The 23,815-nt window shown below is 67.4% G+C and overlaps 3 protein-coding genes across 3 annotated transcripts; 1 reads left to right on the forward strand and 2 right to left on the reverse strand.

Annotated features, from left to right (window-relative positions):
* Positions 1 to 921: 921 nt before the first annotated feature.
* Positions 922 to 7,147, forward strand: ECEL1 (endothelin converting enzyme like 1). Its single transcript, XM_019532530.1, has 16 exons — positions 922 to 1,092; positions 1,292 to 1,402; positions 1,672 to 1,764; positions 2,088 to 2,212; positions 3,201 to 3,423; positions 3,674 to 3,772; positions 3,994 to 4,068; positions 4,559 to 4,662; positions 4,978 to 5,036; positions 5,183 to 5,234; positions 5,359 to 5,426; positions 5,598 to 5,722; positions 6,047 to 6,112; positions 6,280 to 6,375; positions 6,771 to 6,847; positions 6,972 to 7,147. Exons 1-16 carry the CDS (start codon positions 922 to 924, stop codon positions 7,069 to 7,071), a joined length of 1,644 nt encoding a protein of 547 aa, XP_019388075.1. The 3' UTR covers positions 7,072 to 7,147.
* A 1,005-nt stretch (positions 7,148 to 8,152) lies between these two features.
* LOC109308286 (intestinal-type alkaline phosphatase-like) lies at positions 8,153 to 12,541 on the reverse strand. The gene is made up of 11 exons (XM_019532531.1): positions 12,463 to 12,541; positions 11,912 to 12,028; positions 11,517 to 11,632; positions 10,974 to 11,148; positions 10,534 to 10,706; positions 10,190 to 10,315; positions 9,992 to 10,064; positions 9,433 to 9,567; positions 8,931 to 9,122; positions 8,523 to 8,639; positions 8,153 to 8,415 (listed from the first exon to the last, which is right to left on the reverse strand). The coding sequence occupies exons 1-11, from the start codon at positions 12,539 to 12,541 to the stop codon at positions 8,153 to 8,155; spliced, it is 1,566 nt and encodes a 521-aa protein (XP_019388076.1).
* Positions 12,542 to 13,350: 809 nt separating this feature from the next.
* Positions 13,351 to 20,983, reverse strand: LOC109308516 (alkaline phosphatase-like). The gene is given in 12 exon segments (XM_019532858.1): positions 13,351 to 13,705; positions 14,411 to 14,527; positions 14,694 to 14,885; positions 15,215 to 15,349; positions 15,806 to 15,875; positions 16,174 to 16,308; positions 16,551 to 16,723; positions 17,046 to 17,220; positions 17,409 to 17,524; positions 18,468 to 18,584; positions 20,560 to 20,671; positions 20,673 to 20,983. Coding segments are annotated over 12 exon segments (1,710 nt in total). The 5' UTR covers positions 20,754 to 20,983; the 3' UTR covers positions 13,351 to 13,418.
* Between the last annotated feature and the right edge of the window lie 2,832 nt (positions 20,984 to 23,815).

Consider the following 23,815-nt stretch of genomic DNA (forward strand, 5'->3'; position numbering starts at 1 on the left):
GGGGCCCAGCCAGGTTAACCCTCGCCCGGCTGCACGCAGCCCGCGGGCCGGCCCGGCGGGGGAGAGCCGGGCTCAGCTCTGCCCTCGCCTGGGGAGCGGCAGGACGGCAGCGCGGGCGGCCGGGCGGGGCCGCGGGCTGGGAGTGAGGGGCACCGGCGGGGCGGGGCGCTCCCCAGGGTACCTGCTCCGAGGCCCCGGGTCCCGCCGGCTGCTCCCAGGGCTCGGAGTCACCCGGTGACACGGGCCTGAGCCGGGGGCGAGGGGCCTGCGGCTGCCAGCAAGGCGGCTCTCCACTGAATAGATGCGGCTGAGGGGTGGGGGAGGACGGGGGAAGGCAATTTCCCTCCGTGTAATTGCAGCGTTTAGCCAAGCAGCATGTCAGCCGATTTGCCAGGCGGGCACTGCGAGGGGCGTGCGTGTGCATGCGCGAGCACGCGTGTGCGAGGAGCGGGCGGGTGTGCCGCTGGCTGGCGGGGTCTGCCCGACCTCAGCGGCCTGGCTCCTGCTGGGCCTCGCTGGACACCCCCACCCAGGCAGCGCGGGGGGCCGCACAGCCCTGGCGGTGGGGAAACTGAGGCACGGAGCAGGGCGGTGGCAGAGCCGGACTCCGAGGCCAGGACTGCTGGGTCCCCACGTGCCCCCTCCAGCAGCAAGACTTGCCTGCGAGACCTTGTGTGGCCAGCGCCCGTGCCCCCGTCACGTCGCACCCCCCTGTGGAAGGAGCCTGGCACCCGCAGTGGTGCGGCTGGCTCTGGGGAGGATGAACAAAGCGGCATCACATAACGCAGCCCCCGAGGGCCCAGGACCTGCCTGGCTGACACAAGGGCCCCAGTGCCCCTAGTGCGGGAAGCCAATTATCTGCCAAGCTCGTACCCCGCCGATGCCCTCCCCACTGCCGCCGTGGTGTGGGGGGACTGTTTGATGTCCTCGAATGTAGCGCGGCAATGCCGTGGTGTGGGGGGAGGGACCCAGAGCCCACGGCACCAGGCAGTGAGGCTGGCGGTCTCCGCTCCTGTGCTGCAGATTGACCAGGATGGGCTGACGCTGCCAGAACGGACCCTCTACCTGGGCCAGGACGAGGAGAGCGAGAAGGTGAGCAGGGCGGGCGCGTGGGGGCAGCACCCGGGCGGCTTCCCCTGCCAGCTGGGCCCGGGACCACCCCGGGGGTGGCCTCAAACCCAAGCCGGGGCAGAGGAGCCGGCCGAGCCCTGACTGGGGCAGAGGGAGCGATTGAGGGAGGAGAGGGGGCTGCGGGACCCCACGCGGCTGACCCCCGCCCCGTGTCCGGCAGATCCTGGCGGCGTACCGCGTCTTCATGGAGCGCCTGCTGGGGCTGCTGGGCGCCGAGGCCGTGCCACAGAAGGCGGCCGAGATCCTGCAGCTGGAGCAGCGACTGGCCAACGTGAGTGCCCCTGGCCGGGGGGGCGGCCCACCTGCCCCCTCCTGGCGTGCGGGGAGCGGGGGATGCCCTAGTGTAGCACAGGCCCCAGGGCTGGCGTCTTGGAGCCCCGACTCGCCGGGGAGCGAGCGCTGCGCCCAGGGTGTGACCCGCAGCTCCTCCACCCCCGGGGGCAGTCAGAGGAGAGGGCAGGGGTGGCACCCCCATCCCCCAGCAGCTGGGGGACTTGGGGTGGGCCGGGGCAGCCCGAGCGACTGCCGTGTGCGACGCAGATCACGGTCTCGGAGTACGACGACATGCGGCGGGACGTCAGCAGCATGTACAACAAGGTGACGCTGGGCGAGCTGCAGCACATTACCCCCACCGTGAGTACCGCGCACACGCATGCACGCGTGCAGTCGGAGCCCCCGGGCCCTGTGCCCTTCCCGGGCCCCACGTGCCCCGATACACGCAGGCCACGGATCTGGGGCTGCGCGCCACTGCTCAGCCACCCCCGGCGGCTCCTAGCACGAACTCAGCCTGGAGCGGGGCGTGACCCGAGGTGCAGGGTCTGCTCCCGCCTGCCAGGCGGCTGGGGCCTGGCGAGGCAGAGCGCCTCACGGGAAGGGGGCTGGTGGGGGCAGGGGCAGAGCGTGGGTGGGGGAAGCCGAGGCCCACGTGGTGACAGAGCTGCCCCCGGCCCCCCCAGCTGAGGTGGAAGCACCTGCTGGACCGCATCTTCCACGAGGACTTCTCGGAGGACGAGGAGGTCGTGCTGCTGGCCACCGACTACATGCAGAAGGTGTCGGAGCTCATCCGCAGCACGCCCAGCAGGTACCGCCAGCGCCTCGCACGGGGGCCTTGCACACCAGCTCCCTGGGCACGGCTGGGATGCCCTGGCCAAGCCCACGGTGCAGACGTGCGGGTGGCAGGAGGGAAGGGGTGGGTCCACAGCAGCCCCCTGAGCTCTGGGTCGTGCTACAGGGGCTCCAGCTTGGGCCAGGGCTGCACGTGGCTGGCTCTGCCCCGGAGCGCCCCGTGTCGCAGCGCCGCGGGGGGTAGAGACCCCTGGAGTCACTCCGGGGTGGGATGCAGGTGGAGGCTCATCCTCCGCAGCTCCCTAGAGCCCCCTGCCAAGCCGGGCACCACTGCACAGCTGGCCTCTTCTGCTGGCTGACGCCTGCTTTGGCCGCCCAGCACGGCGCCCAGCCGCACGGGGAGCTGTGCCCGCGGCCCCCCGCCCTGAGCGCCTGCAGGGATGTGGAGCGACCCCCGCCCCCCCAAACACGTGGGGGTACGCATCTTCCGGAGGCACACACCTGCACACACTGTCACACGTACACACACAGGAAGACATGCCTGAACACCCAGAGCCAGACTCCCTGTCACACCTGGACACCTGCATTCTTGCACACTCGTCCACATTTGGGGTGATGCACAAGAGCGGAAGACACACACACACATGCAGATGCACGCGCAGTGGCAGATGTGCACACACACGGAGCAGCGCACACACACATCTGGCCAGGGAGTGATGCCTGCTCCTGGACGTCCCCCTAGCCCCACTGCTGCTCCCCCAGCTGCACACCAGGGCCCCCCGCCCACGCCCACGCCCCGCTCTGCACGGTGGCGGGAGACCCAAGTTCAGGCTAACGAACGGCACCGCAGCACCGGGCTGACGAGATCCTGCAGCGGGACGCTCGCAGCCCCAGGCGCGTGCCACGTGCCTGCAGGCAGGGGGGAGCACAGGGCACCCCCACCCCCGGGCCTGCGTCCGGCCTCCCCTCACTGGCGCCGCACCCTCATTACCTGCCGGCTGCAGGATCCTGCACAACTACATGCTGTGGCGCATCACGGTGGTGCTGAGCGAGCACCTGTCCACGCCCTTCCGCGAGGCCATCCACGAGCTGTCCCGCGAGATGGAGGGCACCGAGAAGCCGCTGGAGCTGCCCAGGGTCTGCCTCAGTCAGGCCAACAAGCACTTCGGCATGGCCCTGGGCGCCCTCTTCGTCCGCGAGCACTTCTCCTCCGCCAGCAAGGCCAAGGTAGGGCCCGCTGGCCCCGCTGCCTGCACCACGGGGCCAAGGGCCACGGAGCTAGGGGCTCTGGAGCTGGGGTCACAATGCCACTCAATAGCCGACCGATGGCTGCTCCTGGCCCGACCTAATGAACGGCCGCGATTAGGAGGGTGGGGAAGCGAGCACACGGGTGCCCTTGTTAGTCCCGTGGCAGCCGGGTGAGCAGCGAGGCCCCAGGTGCCCCCTTGCCCGGTGACCCTGGGGCCGGCGCCCGCAGGTGCAGCAGCTGGTGGAGGACATCAAGCACATCCTGGACCAGCGGCTGGACGAGCTGGACTGGATGGATGACGAGACCCGGCGTGCGGCCAGGGACAAGGTATGGTGCCGCCTGTCCGCCTGCCTTGCCAGGCACAGTCACCCCGTGGCGCTGGGGCCCAGCAGTGCAAGGCTGCCACGTAGCAGCTGCGGCCTCCAGCCCACGGGCCATGGCTATGTGGACTGAGACCACTGGCCGCGGGGGGTGGTGGGGGCACTTGCAGCACTGTGCCCCCAGGCGTGAGGGGGCAGCTCTGATGCAGGCACTGGCTCCCCTGGCAGCTCCAGTACATGATGGTGATGATCGGGTACCCGGACTTCCTGCTGCAGCCAGACTCCATCGACAGCGAGTACGAGGCAAGTGTGCAGCACCGTGCACGGGCAGGGGTCCCCTTGCCTCCGCTGCCAGGGCACGGCTGCGGGGCGGCATCTGGGAGCAGAGTGTCACCCTCGTGCTGGCCCCCCACAGGCTCCCCTGGGGGGCCCCCCGGCAGCTCCTCCCTCCCTGCCGTCCCGCTGGGGCTGGGGCTGGGGTTGAAGGATGGGGCGTGCGGCCAGGGCGTCGGGAGTCTCGGCCCTGCTCCGTGCCCAGCCCGGCCCTACCGCCACACTCGACACGCTTACAGCACGTGACGCGGGTGAGGCCGTGGAAGAGCACCCCCAGGAGCTGCCACGCTGCCCCTGCCCTGGGCAGGGCTGGGCGGATGCCCCCGAGGGACGGGATGGGGCCAGGACGGGGCATCTCTGGAGCAGGGAGAGCAAGGGATGGGAGCTGTCTCGGGGGGCAGGGGGTCCTCCCCCAGCTCTGCCCTGTGCCGGCCCCTGCTGACCCGTGTGTCCACCGCAGTTCGAGGTGGACGAGAAGACGTACTTCAGGAACATCCTCAACAGCATCAGGTTCAGCATCAAGGTCTCGGTGAAGAAGATCCGGCAGGAGGTCGACAAGTCTGCGTAGGTGCCCAGGACCCGGCACGGGCAGGCGGGCACCGGGTCTGGTGGCGATGCCCACCGGCACGTGCCGGCTGTTCCCCTGACATGGCGTGTGAGGGCAGCTGAGGGTGCAGCAGCAAGGCCCCGAGGGACCTCGCTTGGCCAACTCTTCCCCAGGGCAAGGTGACCTCTGTGGCCAGTGCGGGCACAGGCGGGCAAGCCCACAGCCTGACGGTGCCAGGGCCCGGGCTGAGAGCAGGAGAGGGTACCTGGGTCCAGCGCCTGCTCCAGGTGCCCGGGGGCGCTTCTCGCAGCAGCTCTGCTGTCTCCTTGCAGGTGGCTGCTGCCTCCCCAGGCGCTGAACGCCTACTACCTGCCCAACAAGAACCAGATGGGTAAGTCGGGGCTGGCTGTGTCGGACGCAGTCGGGGCTGGGGGTCGGGCTGGGGCCCAGGGCTGCAGAGCAGGACCGGGGGGTGTCGAGGAGCTGGGGGTGCGGCTGGGTGCAGGGCAGGAGCCCTCACGCGCCCTCTCCCCGCAGTGTTCCCGGCTGGGATCCTGCAGCCCACGCTGTACGACCCCGAGTTCCCGCAGTGAGTATGGGGCCAGGACCAAGGCAGCGCCTGGACCCGGCTGAGTTCCTGGCGCCGTGTCCAGGCCGGGCATCGCCCCCACTCCACCCCCTGCTGATGCCTCCTCTGCCTCCCCGGCCAACAGGTCCCTGAACTACGGCGGCATCGGCACCATCATCGGGCACGAGCTGACCCACGGCTACGACGACTGGGGTGAGCCGCCCGCCTCCGGCCCAGAGCTTAGCCACGGCCCGGGGGGGCGCGGGGCCGAGCGTGCCCAGCCCCTGCTCGGCAGGGGAATGAACCCTGGGTGCGGAGGGGGCCCGGACTGGGGTTCGCTGCAGAGCGGGCGGGTGCCCACACGTGCCTGCCCGGCCTTTGCAGGAGGCCAGTACGATCGCCACGGGAATCTGGTGCACTGGTGGACCGAGGCCTCGTACAGCAAGTTCCTGAAGAAAGCCCAGTGCATCGTGGACCTGTACGACAACTTCACCGTCTACAACCAGCGGGTGAGCCCGCCCGCTGCGGGGTCTCCCTGGGCACGGGGCTCGCCTGCTCCTCCCGGTCCCTGGGCTGGGCACGTGCGCCGAGTCCCGGCATCTCATCACGCCCGCGGGCAGGGAGGAGCCCGAGCCCGTCTCCGAGGGCGCTGTGCCCTTTGGCGGGGGCTGCTCCAGCCCGCAGGGCCCCCTGGCTCCGTGCCGCGTCTCTGCAGTGGTTTAAGGGGCTGCTTAATTTTTATCACCGGTGCCATAAAAAGTGGTAGCGGCTCCTGGTGCCACCGGCTGTGACCCCCACGCCGGGGTCTCCGGGCCCCGCTGCTCTCTCCACAGGTGAACGGGAAGCACACGCTGGGGGAGAACATCGCCGACATGGGGGGGCTGAAGCTGGCCTACTACGTGAGTGACCGTTGCCCCGCCCCCGGGGTCCGGACACCAGAGCTGCCGGGCACTGCCCGCCCTGACCAGGCTGCAGGGAATTGCCCCAGACCCGACCCACCCACCCTGGGCGCCAAGCCTGGGTGGGGGGGTCTGGCCCCCACCCTGAGGGTGCCCCTCTGTTGCAGGCCTATCAGAAGTGGGTGCGGGAGCACGGGCCTGAGCACCCCCTGCACCGCCTGAAGTACACCCATGACCAGCTCTTCTTCATCGCCTTCGCCCAGGTACCCCCCCAGCCCCCCCAGCCTTGCAGTGCCCCGTCCTGCTTGGAGGGGCCCACGGCGTGCTGGCATCCGTGGCAGTGCCAGCCAGGGCCAGGCATTTGGGCTAACACGTGCAAAGCCATGGGGCGGGGGGCAGAAGATGAGGGGGGCCATCCCTCGGCTGCCCTGTGCTCTGGCCCCGGCCCACTGTCACTGGAGACCCCGCGATCGCACACGCTCCCCAGGGACCTCCCGCTGTGCCCCCGAACGCCGTCTGCCCACGGCTGCAAACGGCCTGGCGTCCGTGGCATGGTGGCAGTGGGGAACGAGCTGGGTCTGGCCCGCGTGGGCTGGGTCCCGCTTCCCCCGGGCTCGACCCAGCCTCTGTCCCCGGCCCTCGCGGCGTCTCTCTGCAGAACTGGTGCATCAAGCGGCGCTCGCAGTCCATCTACCTGCAGGTGCTGACCGACAAGCACGCCCCCGAGCACTACCGGTACGGCCCCGTGGCCCCCCAGCCCTGCTCTGCCTCGTGCCACCAGCTGCCGCTTCCCACCCCAGAGGTGGCTGCACCGGGGCCGTGCCCTGGGCCCCAGACCCACCCCCCGTTCCCCCTGCAGGGTCCTGGGCAGCGTCTCGCAGTTCGAGGAGTTCGGCCGCGTCTTTCACTGCCCCAAGGACTCGCCCATGAACCCGGCGCACAAGTGCTCGGTGTGGTGAGCCCACCCGCCTGTCTCCCCCCGGGGTGCACGGGCACGATTCGGGGGGGCCTGTCCCAGCGAGGGGGCTGCCGGGGCTGGACCGACGCCTGGATGAAGAGGCTGAGGCGAAGCAGGCGCTGGACCCGCTCCAGCTGGGCCGTGTTCCCCCCAGCCCCCCGCCTGCACGTCAGGACACCCCCCGGCTGCCCCTGGGCCCAGCGTGGCAGCAGAGACGTGGCCCTCGCGGAGGCTGTGAGGACACGGGAGCAGAGGCAGCACCGCGGGGCCGCATCCACGGCCACGTCTCGGCCTGCTGCGCCGCGCTCACCCGGTCCCAGGCCCCCGAGGGCCTTGCCAGGCAGCGACACACGGTGGCACCGTGGGCGACGGGGCCACCCTGCCTGGCGGGGGCCGCGGCCGGGGGCCGGGGTGGGCAGCCCCTCGTGCAGGCGCTCGCGGTGTTTGTCGTGGCCGATGATGGTCAATAAAGTCGGCGATGTCCGTGCAAGGGGCACTCGCTCGGGGCTGCGGGGAGCGGGGGCACGGCCAGGGCGCAACGAGGTTGCACACGCAGCCCCCTCTGGGGACAGCCGGGACCCCCACACACAGCACCCCTGAGTGTGATGTGCACACGCAGCACCCCCAAGTGTGACACAGAGAGCACCCGTAAGTGACACACAACCCACTCCGCATGTGACACGCATGCACCCACGCACACAGCATCCCTGGCTATGACACGTGCACACACAGAGAAGCACTGACATCACACACACACACACACACTGCCCCCGGCAAGACACACCACCTCCTCAACCCCTGGCTCCCCATACACTGCCAGGACCCCTCATGCCACCCCACCCCCGCCCGACAGACACGATTCCCAGCCTACCACCACCCACGTCACACAGCGCAGCTCCCCGTGGAGGTCTGGCACCCCCGCCCCTTGCACACCACCCCACGCCCGTCAGCACAGACACAACGGCTTGTTAGCATCTTTGTTCAGGCCAGGAGGCCGCGCCCGAGACCCGGGGTGGCGGCTGCCTGCTCCCGCGTGCCCACGGCCGACTCAGGCGGGGGCTGTGGTGGGGCCGAGGGTGGCGCTACGTCAGCACTGCCAGGAGGAGGGCAGCCAGCAGGGCGGGCAAGGGGCCGGCGCGGGCAGCCCCGGAGGCCTGCTTCAGGTTGCAGGCCTGGTAGGGCTCCAGGCAGGCGGCATAGGCCATGGCGTGGGCCACGTAGGTCTGCTCCTGCACGCCGTGGAAGAGGTGGGCCATGGGGCCCTTGGCCAGGATGGCGACGTCCTCCCCGCCGTGCGTCTCCGACTTCAGGGGCACGGCCGCCTGCTGCTTGTAGGTGTTGGCTTCTGTTGAGGGCAGAGGGGCCCCGGAGCCACTGCTGACCACGGTGCCCGCGGCCACCCCCGTCCCGGGCCCAGGCGCGCCTCCACCCGCTCCCTGCCCGTGCCCGTACCGATAGGCTCGCTCAGGACATCGGGACGGCTGGGTCCTGCGACCGGGTAGCCGGGCCCGTTCCCGTAGAGGATGGATGTGTACCACTTGCCGTCCGCAGCCTTGGAGGGCGCCGCGCCTGCGGGCGAAAGGCCAGGCCAGGGCTGAGCCCCCTTCCCCGCGCGCCGCGGGAGGCCCCGGCAGGGCTGCAGTGCCAGGCAGGCGAGGGGCACCGCCAGCCCAGCGGCTTCCCCACCCCCCAGCTTGTGCTCCGGGGGGCTGCCTGCCCCCGGGCATAGGGCACGCTGCCAGCAAGGCTGGTGGCAGGCCCCGAGCCCAGGCCCCGCCGGGTCTGTGCGCGGCCTGCAGCGGGAGGCCCGGGCCCCAGGCACCGGGCAGGACACCGCGGCTCGCGCCTCCCGCACGGTACCGAAGATGGAGGAGCCGCGCAGCGTGTAGCCGCCGAAGCTGAAGACGTGCGAGTGGTCGGCCGTGACCACGGTGAGGGTCTTGGCCTCGTCTGTCAGCTCGCCGGCCCGCTGGATGGCCTGGTCAAACTCCACGGCCTCCGTCAGCGCCGCCTTGGCGACGCCGTCGTGGTGCCCGTGGTCGATCCTGCCTCGTGAGGGGATGCGGGGAAGGGGCGGAGGTGAGCGGGCGAGAGACCAGCGGACGGTGCCGGGGCCGCTCCCCGCCACCTCGCCCTCGGGGTCCCCCGAGCCGCAGCGCCCACGCCCTCCCAAGTGGCCCGAGACGGCGGCTGGCGCTTGCCGCTGCCAGGGCCACCGCGGCTGCTCGTCCCCAAGGCGGGGGAGAGCCGGCCCGCAGCTCGGGGCGTCCCTGCGCCCCAGGCGGGGAGGTCTCCCCGCCCCCCCGCGACGGCGGGGTCAGCCCGGGGCCCACGGCAGCTCTCCCGCCACGGCCCCACTTATCTTCCACGAAGAGGTAGAAGCCCCTGGGGTTCCTGCTCAGGACCCTGATGGCCGCCTCCGTCATCTCGGCGAGGGACGGGTCCAGTACCGTGTCGCGGTTCAGCTCATACTTCATGTCGACCGGCTCGAACAGGCCTGCGGGGCGTGCACATGCACACGCACACGCACACCCACATACACATGCACGGACACACGCGCGCGCATAGACACGCACATGTGCACAGGTACACGTGCACATACACCGGTGCACGGTCACGAGCATGCGCACGCATGGACAAGCGCGCACCCACACACACACGCACACACACACACACACGGGGTAGGGGCTGTCAGATCTTTAGACTCACAAAGCACCCTGGGAAACCCGTGCCCCAAAAATGAACCCACCCGAGAGGGGGCTGCGCCTGCAGCTCCCGGCCTGCAAAGCACTCTGGGAAAGGGGTGTGCAAATGGCCCCGGGGGCAGGGGCAGGAGGAGATGGCGGGCCTCCGCTCAGGCGCTGAGGCTGGAAGATGCTGCCCTGGCGCCGGGGGGGGCGAGGGGCGCGGGGGGTCGTTACCCATCAGGTGCGTCACGGCCGGGTCCTGGCTGGCGCGGATCAGATCCACTTTCTTCCACACATACCTGGCCCCCTGAGGAAGCGGCCCGTGAGCCGGGCCGCTGCACCCCGCGGGGCAAGGGGGCCCGTCGGCTCCCCCCAGCGTGGCGGTGCACACAGCCCCAGCGAGCCCCGGGCCCAGCCCGGCCTGGCACCCACCGGCCTGGCAGCCAGCCATTCAGCCACGAGGTCCCTGCCGTCCCTGCGCGTCCCGTTCTCCTTCGGGTACTCGGGGTCCGGCGTGCCAGAGGGAAACATGTACGTCCGCCCGCCCCCCAGGATCACCTGGCCACGAGAGCACGGTCAGACGCCTGCGCCTGGCCCCTGGCACGAGGGAGCAGAGGGCCAGGTGCCCTGGCAAGGGGCCGGCACGGGCATCCCCTGGCCCAGCCGGGCTCCCCTGGCGTGGCCCTCTCGCCTCCCGCCTCTGACCCGCCGGGGCGCTGAGGCAGCCCCACGGGGCAGGTGTGAGGCGGGTACCCCGGCCCAGCCCCGGCACTCACATTGAAGTCCACGTGCTGGATGAGCTGCATGGCAATGTCCTTGCAGCCCTCGCGCTGGGCGTCCGGGGGCATGCTGGAGTCCGCGTACCAGTCCCGGTTGACGACGTGCGCATAGGTGCCGGCAGGCGACGCGTGCTGCACCCGCGTCGTGGTCACGATCCCCACCGACTTCCCTGCCACGGGGGCCAGAGCCCGGGCATTCACCCTTGCAACCTCGGGGACCCACCTCCCGGGCTCCTACCCCAGCCGCCCCTCGAACCCAGACCCGGAGGCACCTGCTGCCACAGGGGAGCCGGAAGGGCTGTTCCCGAACCGGGCACCATGCCTGAGCGGGCAGCTTCGCCCTGGGCGCGGGCTGGCCCACGCACGCTCCTGTCCCTTCAAGATGCCTCCCGCACCAGGTGCGGGCACAGGGGTCTCAGAGGGCCGGCCCCGCTTACCGGCCTGCCTGGCTCTCTGCAGCACGGAGGTGACCTCATTGCCGGCCGTGGTGTTGCACTGCGAGTAGCGGGCGGCTGCGCTCAGCCCGATGGTCCTGTAGTTGCCCTTCACCCCGCACAGGTAGGCTGTGCCAGTGCCCGCGCTGTCTGGCACCTGCCGGTCCACGTTGTAGGTCTGCAGAGGCCGGGGCACGGGTTCAGGAAGGGGGAGGCAACACCCACCCCTCCCCCTGCCCCACGGCCCAGGAGGTGGGGCTCGGGACCCCCAGCCTGGAGGGGCAAGAGCTGGCGGCCCAGCCTAGCCCGAGCAAGGAGCATCCTCGCCAGGGCCTCCTCTGCTCCAGCCTTGCAGATTACTGCCCCACCAGTGCTGCACGCTGCCCTGGGAGACGGCTGAGCTCTCCCCGCGCCGGCCAGCAGGAGAAGGGGCTCTGCCCCGCAGGCTGGAGCTAGCCACACGCCCTTCCCCGGCTCGGGGCGCCTCTCAGGGGCCAGGCAGCTGCTCCTGCGCCAGGGGCTGTACGCTGCTCCCTGCTGAGGCACCTTGGAGAGTGCCACGTAGGGGAAGGTGTCCATGACGAGCGGCGTCTCGGGGCCCAGCTTGCCCTGGAGCTGCCCCTTCAGGATCCGCGTGGCCGTGATGGTGGGGACCCCCATCCCTGCAGGGGACACAGCACTCACACACCAAACCATCTCCTCCCAGCACTGGGAACATCACCTCCCAGCACCCCCGGGCTCTTACCCAGGGCCAAAACCCTCCACCCCTCACCCTGGCCACCTCAGGTTGCCGCCCTGATCACTGCAACATGGGTTGGGGGCTCCTGGGGCACCGGGACTGGCCGGAGGGTGCCCGCGGGGAGTTGGCCCAGCTCTGAGCAATGGGACTCTGCAGGCAGAGCTGACCTGCACCCCCTCTGCAGGCCCTGGGGGGGACTCACCATCGCCGAGGAAGAGGATGAGGTTCTGGGCCAGGTAGTGCCTGGGCTGGAGGGCGAGGGCGGCCTGGATGGCTTTGGATGCCTGCTGGTTCCAGAACGAGGGATACTTCTCCTCCTCTTCAGGGGCACGTGGGGGACAGGGGATTAGCGCCAGCCACAGACCGCCCCCGCGGAAATGGAGCAGCCAGGGGTGGAAGGACCCTCAGGGTGGCCACTCCTGCCTCATTAACTCTGCGCCACGCACAGCTAAGGAGCACTTGGCCGTCGGCAAAGCCACGTCTCCAGGATGTGCCAGGCTGAGGCAGCCGTCAGGAAAGCCCCATCCCCACCTCCGCCTGTGGGTGCTTGCAATGCAGCCCCCCCAGACCTGAGGGCATGGGTGCCCTGCTGATCCCATTCCCACAACCCCGACGCGCATGCTGACACATCGCCTGCTCTCCAGACCAACCCGAAGCCACTTGTGAGCCCAGTGCTTGGCCCACACCTGTGCCAGTGTCCCGAGGAGAAAGGCCCCGAGCTGCGCCAGGCTGGGGGAAGGAGGCTGGGGTTACCTGGGATGGTGATGTTAGAAATACAGCAGCAGCTGGCCCAGACCCCAGCCCAGAGCACGAGGAGCAGTGGACACCGCATGCTGGGAGCGGGCAGGCTGCAGCCGGGACACCTGCAGGGACTCTGAATGTGCCGTGTGCCTACCCACCACCTGCCACGGGACTTTGGACCTGCATGTGATTGTGGAGCCTGCCTGCCCCGTGGGCATGACCAGGAGAGGATTTTACAGCTCTGGGAGCAGGGCCCACCCAGTGCCATCTGTGGGCAGCGATTACAGAGCGCTGACTCGGCACTGCCCCGCGCACACCTGCAGGCACGAGGTCTGCTCCACACAGATGCACTGGCCAGCAGGGCCAGGTCAGGACCGAAGGGCATGGGCACGGCTTGGCTGGCAGGGGGCTGCAGGTCAGGGCTGAGGGGCACCGGCGAAGCCACTGGGAGGTGCAAAAGCCACCAAGCTGCTGCCCACCCTGCCCACGCACCTACCCCTTGGGGATGTGCCTTTTGGCCCCCGGAAGAAAAATCCCTCTGCACAGAAGGGGAGGAAGAGATGCTGGAGCACGCACAATACCCCGGGTCTGAGGGCTAATGCACGGCTTTCCAGTCGCCCTGCATCTCAGGGCAGTGGATGGGTGATGGCTGGTGAAGTGAACGGGCTACGGCAAGGGGTCCTGAGCACCCAGGACCAGCCGGAGCAGGGGAACAAAGGGCGGCCCCTCCAGCGTGGCAATCCAGGGACCTGGCTGAGCCCCCTCACCCCACTGCCCCCATTCAGGCCTGCCCGGAGGCCTCCCCAGCCGCCTGGGGAGCACAGAGGGAGGGGGCAACAAAGCAGCAGTCAGCAGATCCTTCCTGGGGGCAGCAGGGGCTTTATTACAAAATTATATACATGGCAGGGCCTGAGGACACTTGGTCCCACCCAGGGTCCAGGTCCCGGTGGGGCTGGCGGGACCTGCTCTCAGACCCCCAGCAGGCGGGAGGCTGCAGCCAGGGCGAGCAGGCTGGGCAGGAGGAAGGGGGAGAGACCCGGGCTGCCGGATCTCCCTCTGGGCACCAGGCACTCGGGACCTGTGTGGTAGGGCTCGAGGCATCCCGCGTAGGCCATGGCATGGGCGATGTAGTTCTGCTCCTGGATGCCGTGGAAGAGGTGGGCCATGGGGCCCTTGGCCATGACAGCCACGTCTTCGCCGGCGTGAGTCTCAGAGTCCAGGGGCACGGCTGCCTGCTGCCGGTACTCTTTGTCCTCTGTGGGCGAGAGGCTTCTCAATACCGACCCCGGTTCCCAGCCACCCCCTACTCGCGCACCCCCAGAGCCCGCCAGGCCAGCCGGTGAGTGCTGGGGCCTGGGGGGCACGGCTGGCTGGTCACTGGAGCACCTTATAGACAGCTCAGCGCCACCAGCTCCAGCTGAACGGCAAGTCACAGGCTCGGGTGACTCATGTACCCAGCAATCACGCAGATAAAATCCTGCCCCCGCTGCACAACAGGAGATAAGCACCACCCGTCCATGCATATCTGCCTGCAAAGCACCCTGGGGCATTGTTTGCTGAGTGGCTACCGAAAGCACTGAGCCCCAATGTCCCATTTGCCAGGGGCAGAGTGGGGTCAATCACAGATGCCCTCTGGGTGTGGGCATGGGGCAGAGACCTGGCAAACTCATCTCATCCTGCAAGGGCCAGCACAAAGCCTGCTGAGCACAGCGGCTTCTGGTTCCTGTGACCTGCCACCAGCCTGGCCTTCCTGGGGAGTCCCCTCGCACTGCATGCAGCCCTGGCTGCGCCGGCTGTGCTGTGCCGTGCCCGACAGAGGTGCCAGCTGAGCCCCAGGGATGGGGGCCAGACCTCTCCGTGACCCATGGAGAAATGATCCACCCTGGGGCTGGCACACACCTCCCCTAGCCCAGCGCTCCCACCCGTGCTGCAATGACAGGACAGGCTCTGCGGTTTTTACCGACGGCCGTGAGGCTGATGTCAGGGCGACTCCCGTTCTTGATGGCATAACCGGGCCCGTTGCCATACAGGATGCTGGTGTACGGCCGCTTGTCCCTGGCCTTCTTGGGTGCCAGTCCTGTCACATCAAGGCGATGGCATCAAACCCTCCTCTGGTGCCAGGGAGGAGCTCCGAGGAGTGCCGAGCCCCCATTCCTGGTTTTCACACCCAACCCGTCGCTGTCCCCGTAAGATCCCCGCAGGCACTGTCCATCACAGCCCAGCCACAGCCTAGCCCCAGGTACCGAGCATCCTGTTGCCACGCGGCGTGTTGCCACCAAAGCTGAAGACGTGTGAGTGGTCAGCCGTCACTACGGTGAGGGTCTCAGTGGCGTCGGTCAGCTGTGCAGCCTTGGCCACCGCCTGGTCCAGCATGATGGCTTCAGTCAGGGCCTGCTTGGCCTTGCCGCTGTGGTGCCCGTGGTCGATCTTGCCTCGTGCAGGGGGAACCAACAGCCCATAAAGCCCTTGGCGTTCGCTTCCCCTTGGACCAGCCCTGCCCCCATGCAGCAGAGAAGCTCCTGCGCCCCTTGGAGCCTCCTTGCTTGGGGATGGGGCTGGGACCACAGTGGGGGCATCCCCTGGAGTCAAAGGTCATGGTCAAGTCACCCGCCACAGGACCGTCTTTTGCACCCACCGCTATCCCACAGTGCATTGCAATACATCCCCCCACCCAAAGGTGCTGAGTGATCCACCTGTCACGGCTTTGCCCCCTGTGCCCCTCCCTGGCCCTCTGGGGATGGGCTGAGCTCTAGCCTCTACTCATCTTCCACGAAGAGGAAGAAGCCGTGGGGGTTGCGGCGCAGGATGCGGATGGCCTTCTCCGTCATCTCCACGAGGGAGGGGTCTGTGGACGTGTTGCGGTTCAGCTCGTACTTCATGTCCTTGGGTTCAAAGAGGCCTGCGGGGACAGCGGCAGGGGCCTGATTTCACAATGCGTCAGATGGGGCGCTCTGGGCTTGGGCACTGCTACTGCTTGTCCACCGTGTTGACAGCAGGGCCGGGGTGCCACGGGGTGCATAGGGGTCAGAGGAAACCCAGCCAGGCCCCCAGGAGGTTCGGTGCCCATGCAGAGGCCATAGGCAGGACACTGGCAGGCAGGTGGCGCGTGGCAAGGGGATTTGTGCAGAGCTGGTCTCCTGCGGGCACCTGGGACTTGCACCTCAGCCTCCCGGCAGCAGGGCTGCGGGCAGGAGGGAGTCTCAGCCCAGTTGAGGGATCTTGCCCCTGCTAGCAGAGGCACCACGTCTAAAGGAGCACGTGGGAGGGTGGGGCAGGACCACCTGCCTCTTCCACCAATGGCAGAGGCAGGTGGCCACAAGTGGGACTTGTGGCCTGGTCTGGGTCCCGCTCTTACCCATGAGGTAGTCAGTGGAGGTCTCATCAACGGAGTCCAGGCCCTTCTTATCCCAGATGTACCTGGCCCCCTGGGAGCAAGGACAGGAGGGGCTCTGGGAACTGAGTGCCCATAGGTTTCACCCCCCCATGCTGAATACATCCCCACACATCATGGGGCCACACGTGTGAGCCCCACATTCACATACAACATACACACCAACAGGTCCAGTAGCATTGCATCACGCGTGTCACAAATGTGGTGTGTTCCACGCATGTTTACGTGCACAGGTGTACCATGTGCACGCTGCCTCCCTCCTGTAGAGCAAGACGGACCCTTCCCAGGAGGCCGCCCTCGCCCCCGTTCTCCGCCAACGCTGCGGGCAGTACCTTCCTGGTGCTGAGCCACGTCTGGATCAGGTGGACCCCGTCCTTCCTCGCCCCGTTCTGCTTCGGGTCCTGCGGGTACTCGGGGTCTGGCGTCCCCCTGGGCACCATGTACATCCGCCCACCACCGAGAATCACCTGCCAACCAGACACGGGGAGCCCAGCCCCTTCAGACACCCCACCACGGAGCGGTGCCGGGGCCACAGCCTGGCATGGCCGTGAGCCGGCACACAATGATGACAAGCTGCCTGGAGGCAGCAGATCTCCCTCTCCCCAGCCCTGGGCCCTGGCACGTGCCGCTGCCTCGCTAGGGGCACAGGGACCTGCTCCAGCATGCCTTCAGCAACCCCTTTTGCAGCCGCCTGCCCCTGGCCACTCACATTGATGTCTGTGTTGTGCACCAGCTGGTAGGCAATGTCCCGGCAGCCCTGCCGCGCGGCCTCCTTGGGCAGGCTGGCATCGCTGTACCAGGTCCGGCTGACTGTGTGGGCGTAGGCAGCCGCGGGCGAGGCGTGTTGCACACGGGTGCTAGTCACAATGCCCACGGATTTGCCTGTGACGCAGGGAGGGCGACAGGCACCACTGAGTCCATGGGCAGAGAGGACAAGGGGGTCGACAGGGGGGCTTTTCCCTTCCTGAGACCCCGCCTGGGCGAGACAGCCATGCACCAGCCTCCACGGCTGGTGCCACCCCACCCCTGGGCCGACAATTAGGGGCAGTCTATAGGCAGGGGCCAGCCCAGGCGGGGTCCTGAGATCCAGAGAGCTGGGCTGGCCGAGAGGCAGGCGCGTCTGCTGTCCTGTGCTGCCCTGGCTGGCAGGGCGGAGCCCACGAGCCACGGCCTGGCCCCAGCCCCAGCCCCAGCCCGCTCTTACCTGCTCGCCTGGCCCGGTGCAGCACGGAGTCCACCTCGTTGCCGAAGGTGGTGCTGCACTTGCCGTGCTGGGCCGCGGCGCTCACCCCCAGGGTCTTGGCGTTGGCCTTCACCCCGCACAGGTAGGCGGTGCCCGTGCTGGCGCTGTCAGGCACCTGCCGGTCGACGGAGTATGTCTGCCGGGACATGAGGGCTCCCGTGAGCCAGGGTGGGGAGGCTGGGAAGGGGACGGGGTGCCCGTGTCTGGGGCTCTCCTCGCAGGGCTGGGCAATGGGGCCAGGGCCCGGGGCACCAGGGAGCTCATCCCTGTCCCCAGCACCCGGGGGCTCTGCAGCCAGCCTGGTCCCCGCGCCCGGGCACTCACCTTGGACAGAGCCAGGTAGGGGAAGGTCTCCATGGCCAGCAAGCCGTCCTCGCCGGGCCCGCCCTCCAGCTGCCCCTTGTAGATGCGGGCGGCCGTGATGGTGGAGATGCCCATCCCTGCAGGCACCGCCCCGGCTCACGTCAGCCCCTCCGAGCTGCCCAGCACGGACAGGTCAGTGCCCCCACCCGGACCCCCGCCCACGGTCAGTCTTGCTGCTCCTGGGTCAGGGCACGGCTGAGGGAGAACCTACCCCCGCCCCCAAAGCAGAGGGGCAGCGTGTGCCCCACGGCCCGCATCGACCCCGCTCCCCGGTGTCAGAGCCCCTGTACTGCTTGCTGCCCAGAGAGCTCTCCCCCGACGCCCAGGCCTAGTATTATTAATATCCAGATAGAGACAACAGCTCCTGCCCCGCCTTGTGCCTCAGTTTCCCTGCTCCAGAGGCCTAATGCTGCCTCGCGGCTGAGCTCTGACACCCGTGCTCCCAGCTGCCAGGATCCAGGCTCTTCCCAGGGACACTGGAGCAGGGAGATCTGGTGGCCTGACCTGTCAAGGGCGTCCCGGCAGGACCTGCGGCCTGGCACCATTGGAGGGAGTGCTCGGCCCGGAGCGCGTCCCGGCAGAGCTACTGCAGACATTGTGGGGGCACCAGCTCCAGCCCTCCCCAGGCCGGGACGGTTCTGAGCCCCTGTGCCCGGCCTGAGCACGGGGCCCTTCATGCTGATGGCCCCCTGGACAACACAGCCCAGGTCACTGCTGGGGAAACCGAGGCAGAAGTGGAGGAGGGGTCTGCCCGGGGCTGTTAGGGAGGTGGCTGGAGGAACAGCCCAGGGGCCGAACTTGGGTGCTAATACCCCCTAGCCCCCTCCCCAGGGCTGTTGTCAGTGAAACGCGGCTCTGGGACCGAGCAGGACCCGGCTTCGCGCTACAGGGATGGGCTCTGCGGGGACAGGGCTTGGCGGGAGTGCAGCCCAGTGCATGCTGGGAGCTGCCTGTCCCCGTGCCCGAGGGCTGCCACGATGGTGCTGGGCCAGTGCCGGGGGTGGGGAGGGCTGAACTCACCGTCGCCCATGAAGAGGACGATGTTCTTGGCGCGGCGCGTCACGGGCGTCAGGGCCAAGGCTGCCTCCAGCGTCCTCTGGGCTCGCCGGTTCCAGTAGCCCGGGGCTGTCTCGCCCTCTGGAAGCAACGGGGCGCCGCCCGGGCAGGCGGCGGGTCAGGATGGACGCGTCTGCGCAGAGCTCCGGGTGCCGGGGGTGGGCGCGCAGCCGCAGGCAGGTGCCCGTCTGGGGGCAGGCCCACCGGGACAGGCAGCCCGGGGCCGACCCCTGCAGAGACCCCAGCAGGGGCCGGGGAAAGCAGCCAAGCGCGAGCATCGAGCAGCACCATCAGAGCCAGGCCATGCCCTGCAACCCCCAGCCCCGCGGGCACCCGCTGCGGCTGCCCCTGCCCGGCCCCGGAGCCCCCCGAGCTGCTGCGCCAGAGGGTCCGCGCGTGCAGCCGGGGCCTGGGGCCGTGCAGCCGCCTTCCAGCCCCAGCTTCCTCCTCGCGCAGGCCCTGCAGAAACTGCTGCTGCTCTGCCTTTCGCTCTTGGCAGGGCCGTGCAGCCGGCTGGAGCTGGAGCGCCCGCTCCCCTAGCGCAGCGGTCTCCGCAGCGAGCCCCCCGGGGAAAGCGCGGGGCTGGGCTGCGCTGCTGACGGCAGGCCGTCGAGCCTGCCCCCCGTGCCTCTGCCCCTTGCTGCAGTCCGTCCTGTCGTGCCCCCACGGCAAAGGTTTCCCACCTGGCCCAGCCCCTGACGGGTCTAGCTAAGGTCCCCTTCCCCACACTGTGCTTCCACCTCCACCGAGCTCAGAGCCCCGCGGCCCAGAGGAGCCGAGCGCGCGGCAGGCGGACGCGTTTCGCCGCTCCGTGAATTCAAGCGGCCCCCTCGGGCCACTTCCACGCAGCTCGGAGTCGGACCTCCATGTTGGGAAGCCGAGGATTGATCGCCAGCTGCCTCCACCTCCTAGGCAGCCCCTAACGCGATCGCGGCACGTCCCTGCCCCGCTGGGCCTGCCAGAGCCTCCTGCGCGAGGCACGACGCCGGTGCACGAGGGCACAGCTCGCGGGCAGCCGGAAGGCAGAGCTGACCCCTAGGTCATAAACTACCTGGTTCTGGAAATCTCCCTCGCTTCCCCCAGCCCTGAGCCCCAACCGGAGGTGAAAACGCACCGGGGGAAACACTGCAAACGGCCCCGACAGCTTTACTGCCCGCGAGAGGCCCCGGCAGCAAAGGCAGGGCATAAATAACCCCGCCGGGCGACTGCCGGTTTCTTTTTCAATCACACTTTCTATTAAAGCTCCATTTACAAAGGTCCCTAAGTGATTAATAGACGTTTCCGATAAGAGCCCTCGGTGTTATACGACTGTCAGTAGAAGCTGCTGCAGGGGGTTATAAACCACTGTTATAAACAGCCTGTTTTCTCCCTGGCCTCTCCATCCATCTCATAACCATTTTTAGAGCATCTCTTGATCCTTCATTAACCCCTGGCACACAGCACGCACCCGGGCCCTGCATGGAAAGTGCGAGCATGGCCATGCTGGCTATACACGCCCCCGAAATCTTGGTTCAGTCTTTTCTGTGTGCCCTCAGGGGCTAGGCAATGGCCAGGACGGCTTGGCGTGAATGGTGTTTCTCAAGTCAGCCCTATCGCTACCACGGCTCCGCGTCGACCCACGCGTACAACGCACGCCTCCCAGCAGGGCAGGTGAGCAGCGGCTGCAGCCAGCCCCCAACCCTGCTCGCTCTGGCTTTCCAGAGGTCTTCTCCCACCCGCTAGCGACCACCGTCCTAAGAGACAAGGGCCGGCAGTCTGCTTTAATGCTGGCGTCGGGTCACTTATCGCCAAGCCACCAGCACGGGATGGGTAAGGCCCTGCCGCTGCGTGTGGTTGGGGGCAGCACGGTCCCTAGCAGGGACCCCATTTCCAGCCCCCCGTTCTCTAGTTAAAGCCTTCCCCAGTGTTTGATGCCTCCTTTAAGGGCAGCCACATACAGCGCCAAGCTGGTACAACTCCCGAGGCCTCTGACAGACCAGGAGATGCGTTTCCCATGGAAAAGGCGAGTGGCGGTAGGTGGCAGGCTTCTTCCCAGGCCAAAAGTTTTGTTCCTCACCTATGGATGCAGCCGCAGCGGCCAGGTGGATGGCAAAGCAGACGCAGGACCAAGTCCACAGGCTCCCCAGATGTTGCATTTTGCAGCTGGGCTGGGGATCCCGGGCTGGACACTGCCTCTCACCGTCTCTGTCCGAAAGAACGGGGGCCGGCTCTTTTAAGGGCTCTTCCTCTCACCTTTGGACCTGGAGGCATGTTGCCAAATGTGTCCGAGGGCTGAAGTCCTGCTGCAGAGGTGAGGAGTCGCTGATAACATTCAAAGAAACGGCACCAGCCAGGGCTGGACGTACCCCATGCTGGGCTCCCAAGATTGCACGGCTCATAGCTTTGCACTGAGTCATCCCTTGCTCTAGAAAGGGCTCCGGCCAATTCCCCGTGCGACGTGCCTCTCCCTCCCACTCGGCCTCACCTTGGAGGCCGCAGCATCCTCGGCTTTACTAACACTGGATCGCAGCCTGAACGAAAGAGATGCCACCCCCCTGCCCCCGCTCTCCCCCAGGAACAAATGCTTGTGTGGACACGGGGGAGCAGAGCCGAGTGGGATGCGAGGGACGGCAGGTACTGCCCGGAGCGACCTGGCTACGGATCAACCACCCACCGAGAGAGGCAATAAAGGGCTTGGCCGGGCTGATAAGGGGGTGAGCTCTGTAACTCATCAGCTCACCTGGGGGCTTTATGGTGGGGAGAGACTTGGGAGCTAAGTTTCAGCCCTTGCCTCTGCGCTACAGGGCCAAATCGCCATCTGCCCCCTCGGTTCGGACTAGCGACGCGACTCTGCAGCCAGGGGCCGCGGGGGAAATACACTGGGCTTCATCCCGCTGCTGCGGAAAGCCGAACGCGCCGAGCTGCAGGAGTTTCAGCGCAGACGGGAGCAAACGGTGCCTGGATCCCAGTGCAGACGGGAGCTGCACGTCTCCGAGAGGTCAGGCTGGCAGGGATGCCAGAGCTCGGCGTCCTAGAAGGGAGCTCCAGGTCACCTCCGGAGCAAGTGCCGCCCGCGGCAGGATCAGCCCTGTGCCAACCATCGCCTGAACTCAAAAAAAAAGCGGGGGCAGAGGAGAGCAACCGGCAAAACCCAGACACCCGGGAAATACCCAGGGTAGAAAATAGGCATCGCTACGCCTACTTCAGTGGCTGGCCAATTTTTCTTGAACCCCTCCAGCGATGGAGAGCCCACAGCTTCCCCAGGCATCTATGCCACCGCTTTCCTGCTCTAACAGTGAAGAAGTTTTTCGGGATATCCAATCAAGACTTACTTTGTGGCAACGTCGAGCCAACGGTTCACATCCTCCTCTGCAGAAAAAGAGCAGAGGTGCTTTCCCTCTTCTTCGTGGCAGCCCTTGGAGTATGTGAAGACCGCTGTCATGTCCTCTCTCAAGCCTTTTCTGCAAGCTGAATGTGCCCAGCTCCTTCAGGCTCTTCTCCTATGACTCGCTTTCCAAGCCGTTGATCATCTTTGTTGCCCGTCTCTAACTTCACGCCATCCTGCCCGTGTTGATTCTTCCTCCCGAGGTTCCTCCCTTGCGTTGAACTTCATCCCGCCAGCTCCAGCTCAGCTTTCCAGGCTGTTGAGATCCTCCTGAATCGCACCCGCATCCCCCAGCAGGTTCACAGTCCTTCCCAGTTTCTTGTTGTCCACCAACTTGCTCAAGCAGCTTTCCATGCCCGCATCCAAATCGTTAATAAACACGTCGAACGGCACCAGGCCCAGGACAGACACGTGGGGGACTTCACTCGATACCTCCTGCCACGGACCCATTAGTGATTACCCCTGGCTCGTGGCTATGGGGCCAGCTATCAAACTGGACGTTTATCTTGCTGGGATCCTATGACCCCAGCTGACTTGCTGCCCCTGGGGCAGGGGGCTGGACTCGATGATCCTCCGAGGTCCCTTCCAGCCCGAATGTCTATGAAATCTATGAAACCTGTCTAGGCGCCTTGTAGCAGTTTTATCCAGCCCACATTTCTCCACGTTGTTTAGGAGGTCTTGTCCAAAGCCTTGCTGAAGTCCAGATACAGGATACCTGCAGCACTGGACTCTGGCACAGCCCGGTCCCCATCCCCAGCAGCACCCGGTGCCCCAGAGGACGGCTTGCAAACACCCTGACACGTTTCTTTCGTGTCTGCGTGGCCACGGGCTGGGGCAGGAGAGAAGGGCACAGCATTATTATTGCAGATGCTACGTCGAGGCGGCTGGTGCTGAGGACCTGGAGCAGCCTTGCTCCGACTTGTTTCCCTAGGGGAAGAGGGAGACAACCTTGAGACAGGCGGGACAGCACGTCAGGGAAGGCGACTGAAGGGGGCACGGCCTCCCCTGCAGGGCGCAGTCCCCGGGGCCAGGGCCACGGCCAGGGCGCAGCGTGGTAGGAGCAGCTTCCCGAGCGCTTGGAGGAAACGGGCAAAGCGAAATACCTGGAGGCTCCCAAGGAGAGACCGGAGGCACCCACGGCTCTCGCGCGGTCTGCAGCTCGTGCCCACGCTGCCTCCCTGCAGGCAGGGCCCTGGGAACGCTGTGATCCCCCCGGCGTGGGAGAGGGCAGGTCACGTCCTTGTCGGCTTGGGTCCTTCCCTGCCCATTAGCTGTGTGATCGGATGAAAGAGGCCACGCCATGAAGCGTGGCGGGTTGTACGGACCGGCTGGCTGCAGCCAGGCGTGTCGCTCAAGGCGGGGATGCGGGCAGCGTGGGCACGGGTCCTCCACCAGCAGCGCCCCATGCCACTGCTGTTGTGTGGGGGAGCCACAGGCCACGCCAGACCCCAGCTCCTACCCACCGCCAGACTGGCACCGTGCTAGGCACTGTACAGACACGACACCAGCGCGCAGACACAGCACGCTCACTCCCGGGAGCTCTGACTTCACAAGGAGGGAAGAGTGGAGCAAACACGATGCCCAGCCCGGCTCTGGAGTAAGCCACGTGAGCCCGGGGCCAAGGTGCCCCTTGACAAACAAGGAGGCCAAGTTCGTCCTCACCCCCAGCCCAGCCAGCGGTCACAGCGGCAGCCGGCTGCGTCCACTCCCTATCACGGAGTACAATCCAGGGTGCGGAGGCGTAACTCAGTGGCAAAGGGTCCCGGACATGGGGATTTACGGCATAGCACAAGAGGCTCATTTGGCCCAGAACACCAGCCAGGGTCCCACAACGCACAAGAAACATCCCTAAACACTGGATGGCAAAGCTAACATGTTTAACGATTTCTTTGCCTCCGTCTTCCTAAGTAGGGACCAGAACAGCCACCTCCCTGCTGGGCCCCCCTCG

This window comes from Crocodylus porosus, unplaced genomic scaffold, assembly GCF_001723895.1.
Source record: "Crocodylus porosus isolate Cpor-Errol unplaced genomic scaffold, CroPor_comp1, whole genome shotgun sequence".
In the NCBI taxonomy this organism is placed as follows: domain Eukaryota; kingdom Metazoa; phylum Chordata; order Crocodylia; family Crocodylidae; genus Crocodylus; species Crocodylus porosus.

Excerpts from the sequence above, each read along its gene's own strand:
- ECEL1 (XM_019532530.1), top strand. The coding sequence starts at position 922 with ATGTCCTCGAATGTAGCGCGGCAATGCCGTGGTGTGGGGGGAGGGACC. Across the intron at positions 5,235-5,358 it reads TACGACCCCGAGTTCCCGCA|GTCCCTGAACTACGGCGGCA; the intron begins GTGAGTATGGGG and ends CCCGGCCAACAG. Across the intron at positions 5,427-5,597 it reads CCACGGCTACGACGACTGGG|GAGGCCAGTACGATCGCCAC; the intron begins GTGAGCCGCCCG and ends CGGCCTTTGCAG.
- LOC109308286 (XM_019532531.1), bottom strand. The coding sequence starts at position 12,541 with ATGCGGTGTCCACTGCTCCTCGTGCTCTGGGCTGGGGTCTGGGCCAGC. Across the intron at positions 11,149-11,516 it reads CCTACGTGGCACTCTCCAAG|ACCTACAACGTGGACCGGCA; the intron begins GTGCCTCAGCAG and ends CGGCCTCTGCAG. Across the intron at positions 10,707-10,973 it reads GCAGAGAGCCAGGCAGGCCG|GGAAGTCGGTGGGGATCGTG; the intron begins GTAAGCGGGGCC and ends CCCCCGTGGCAG.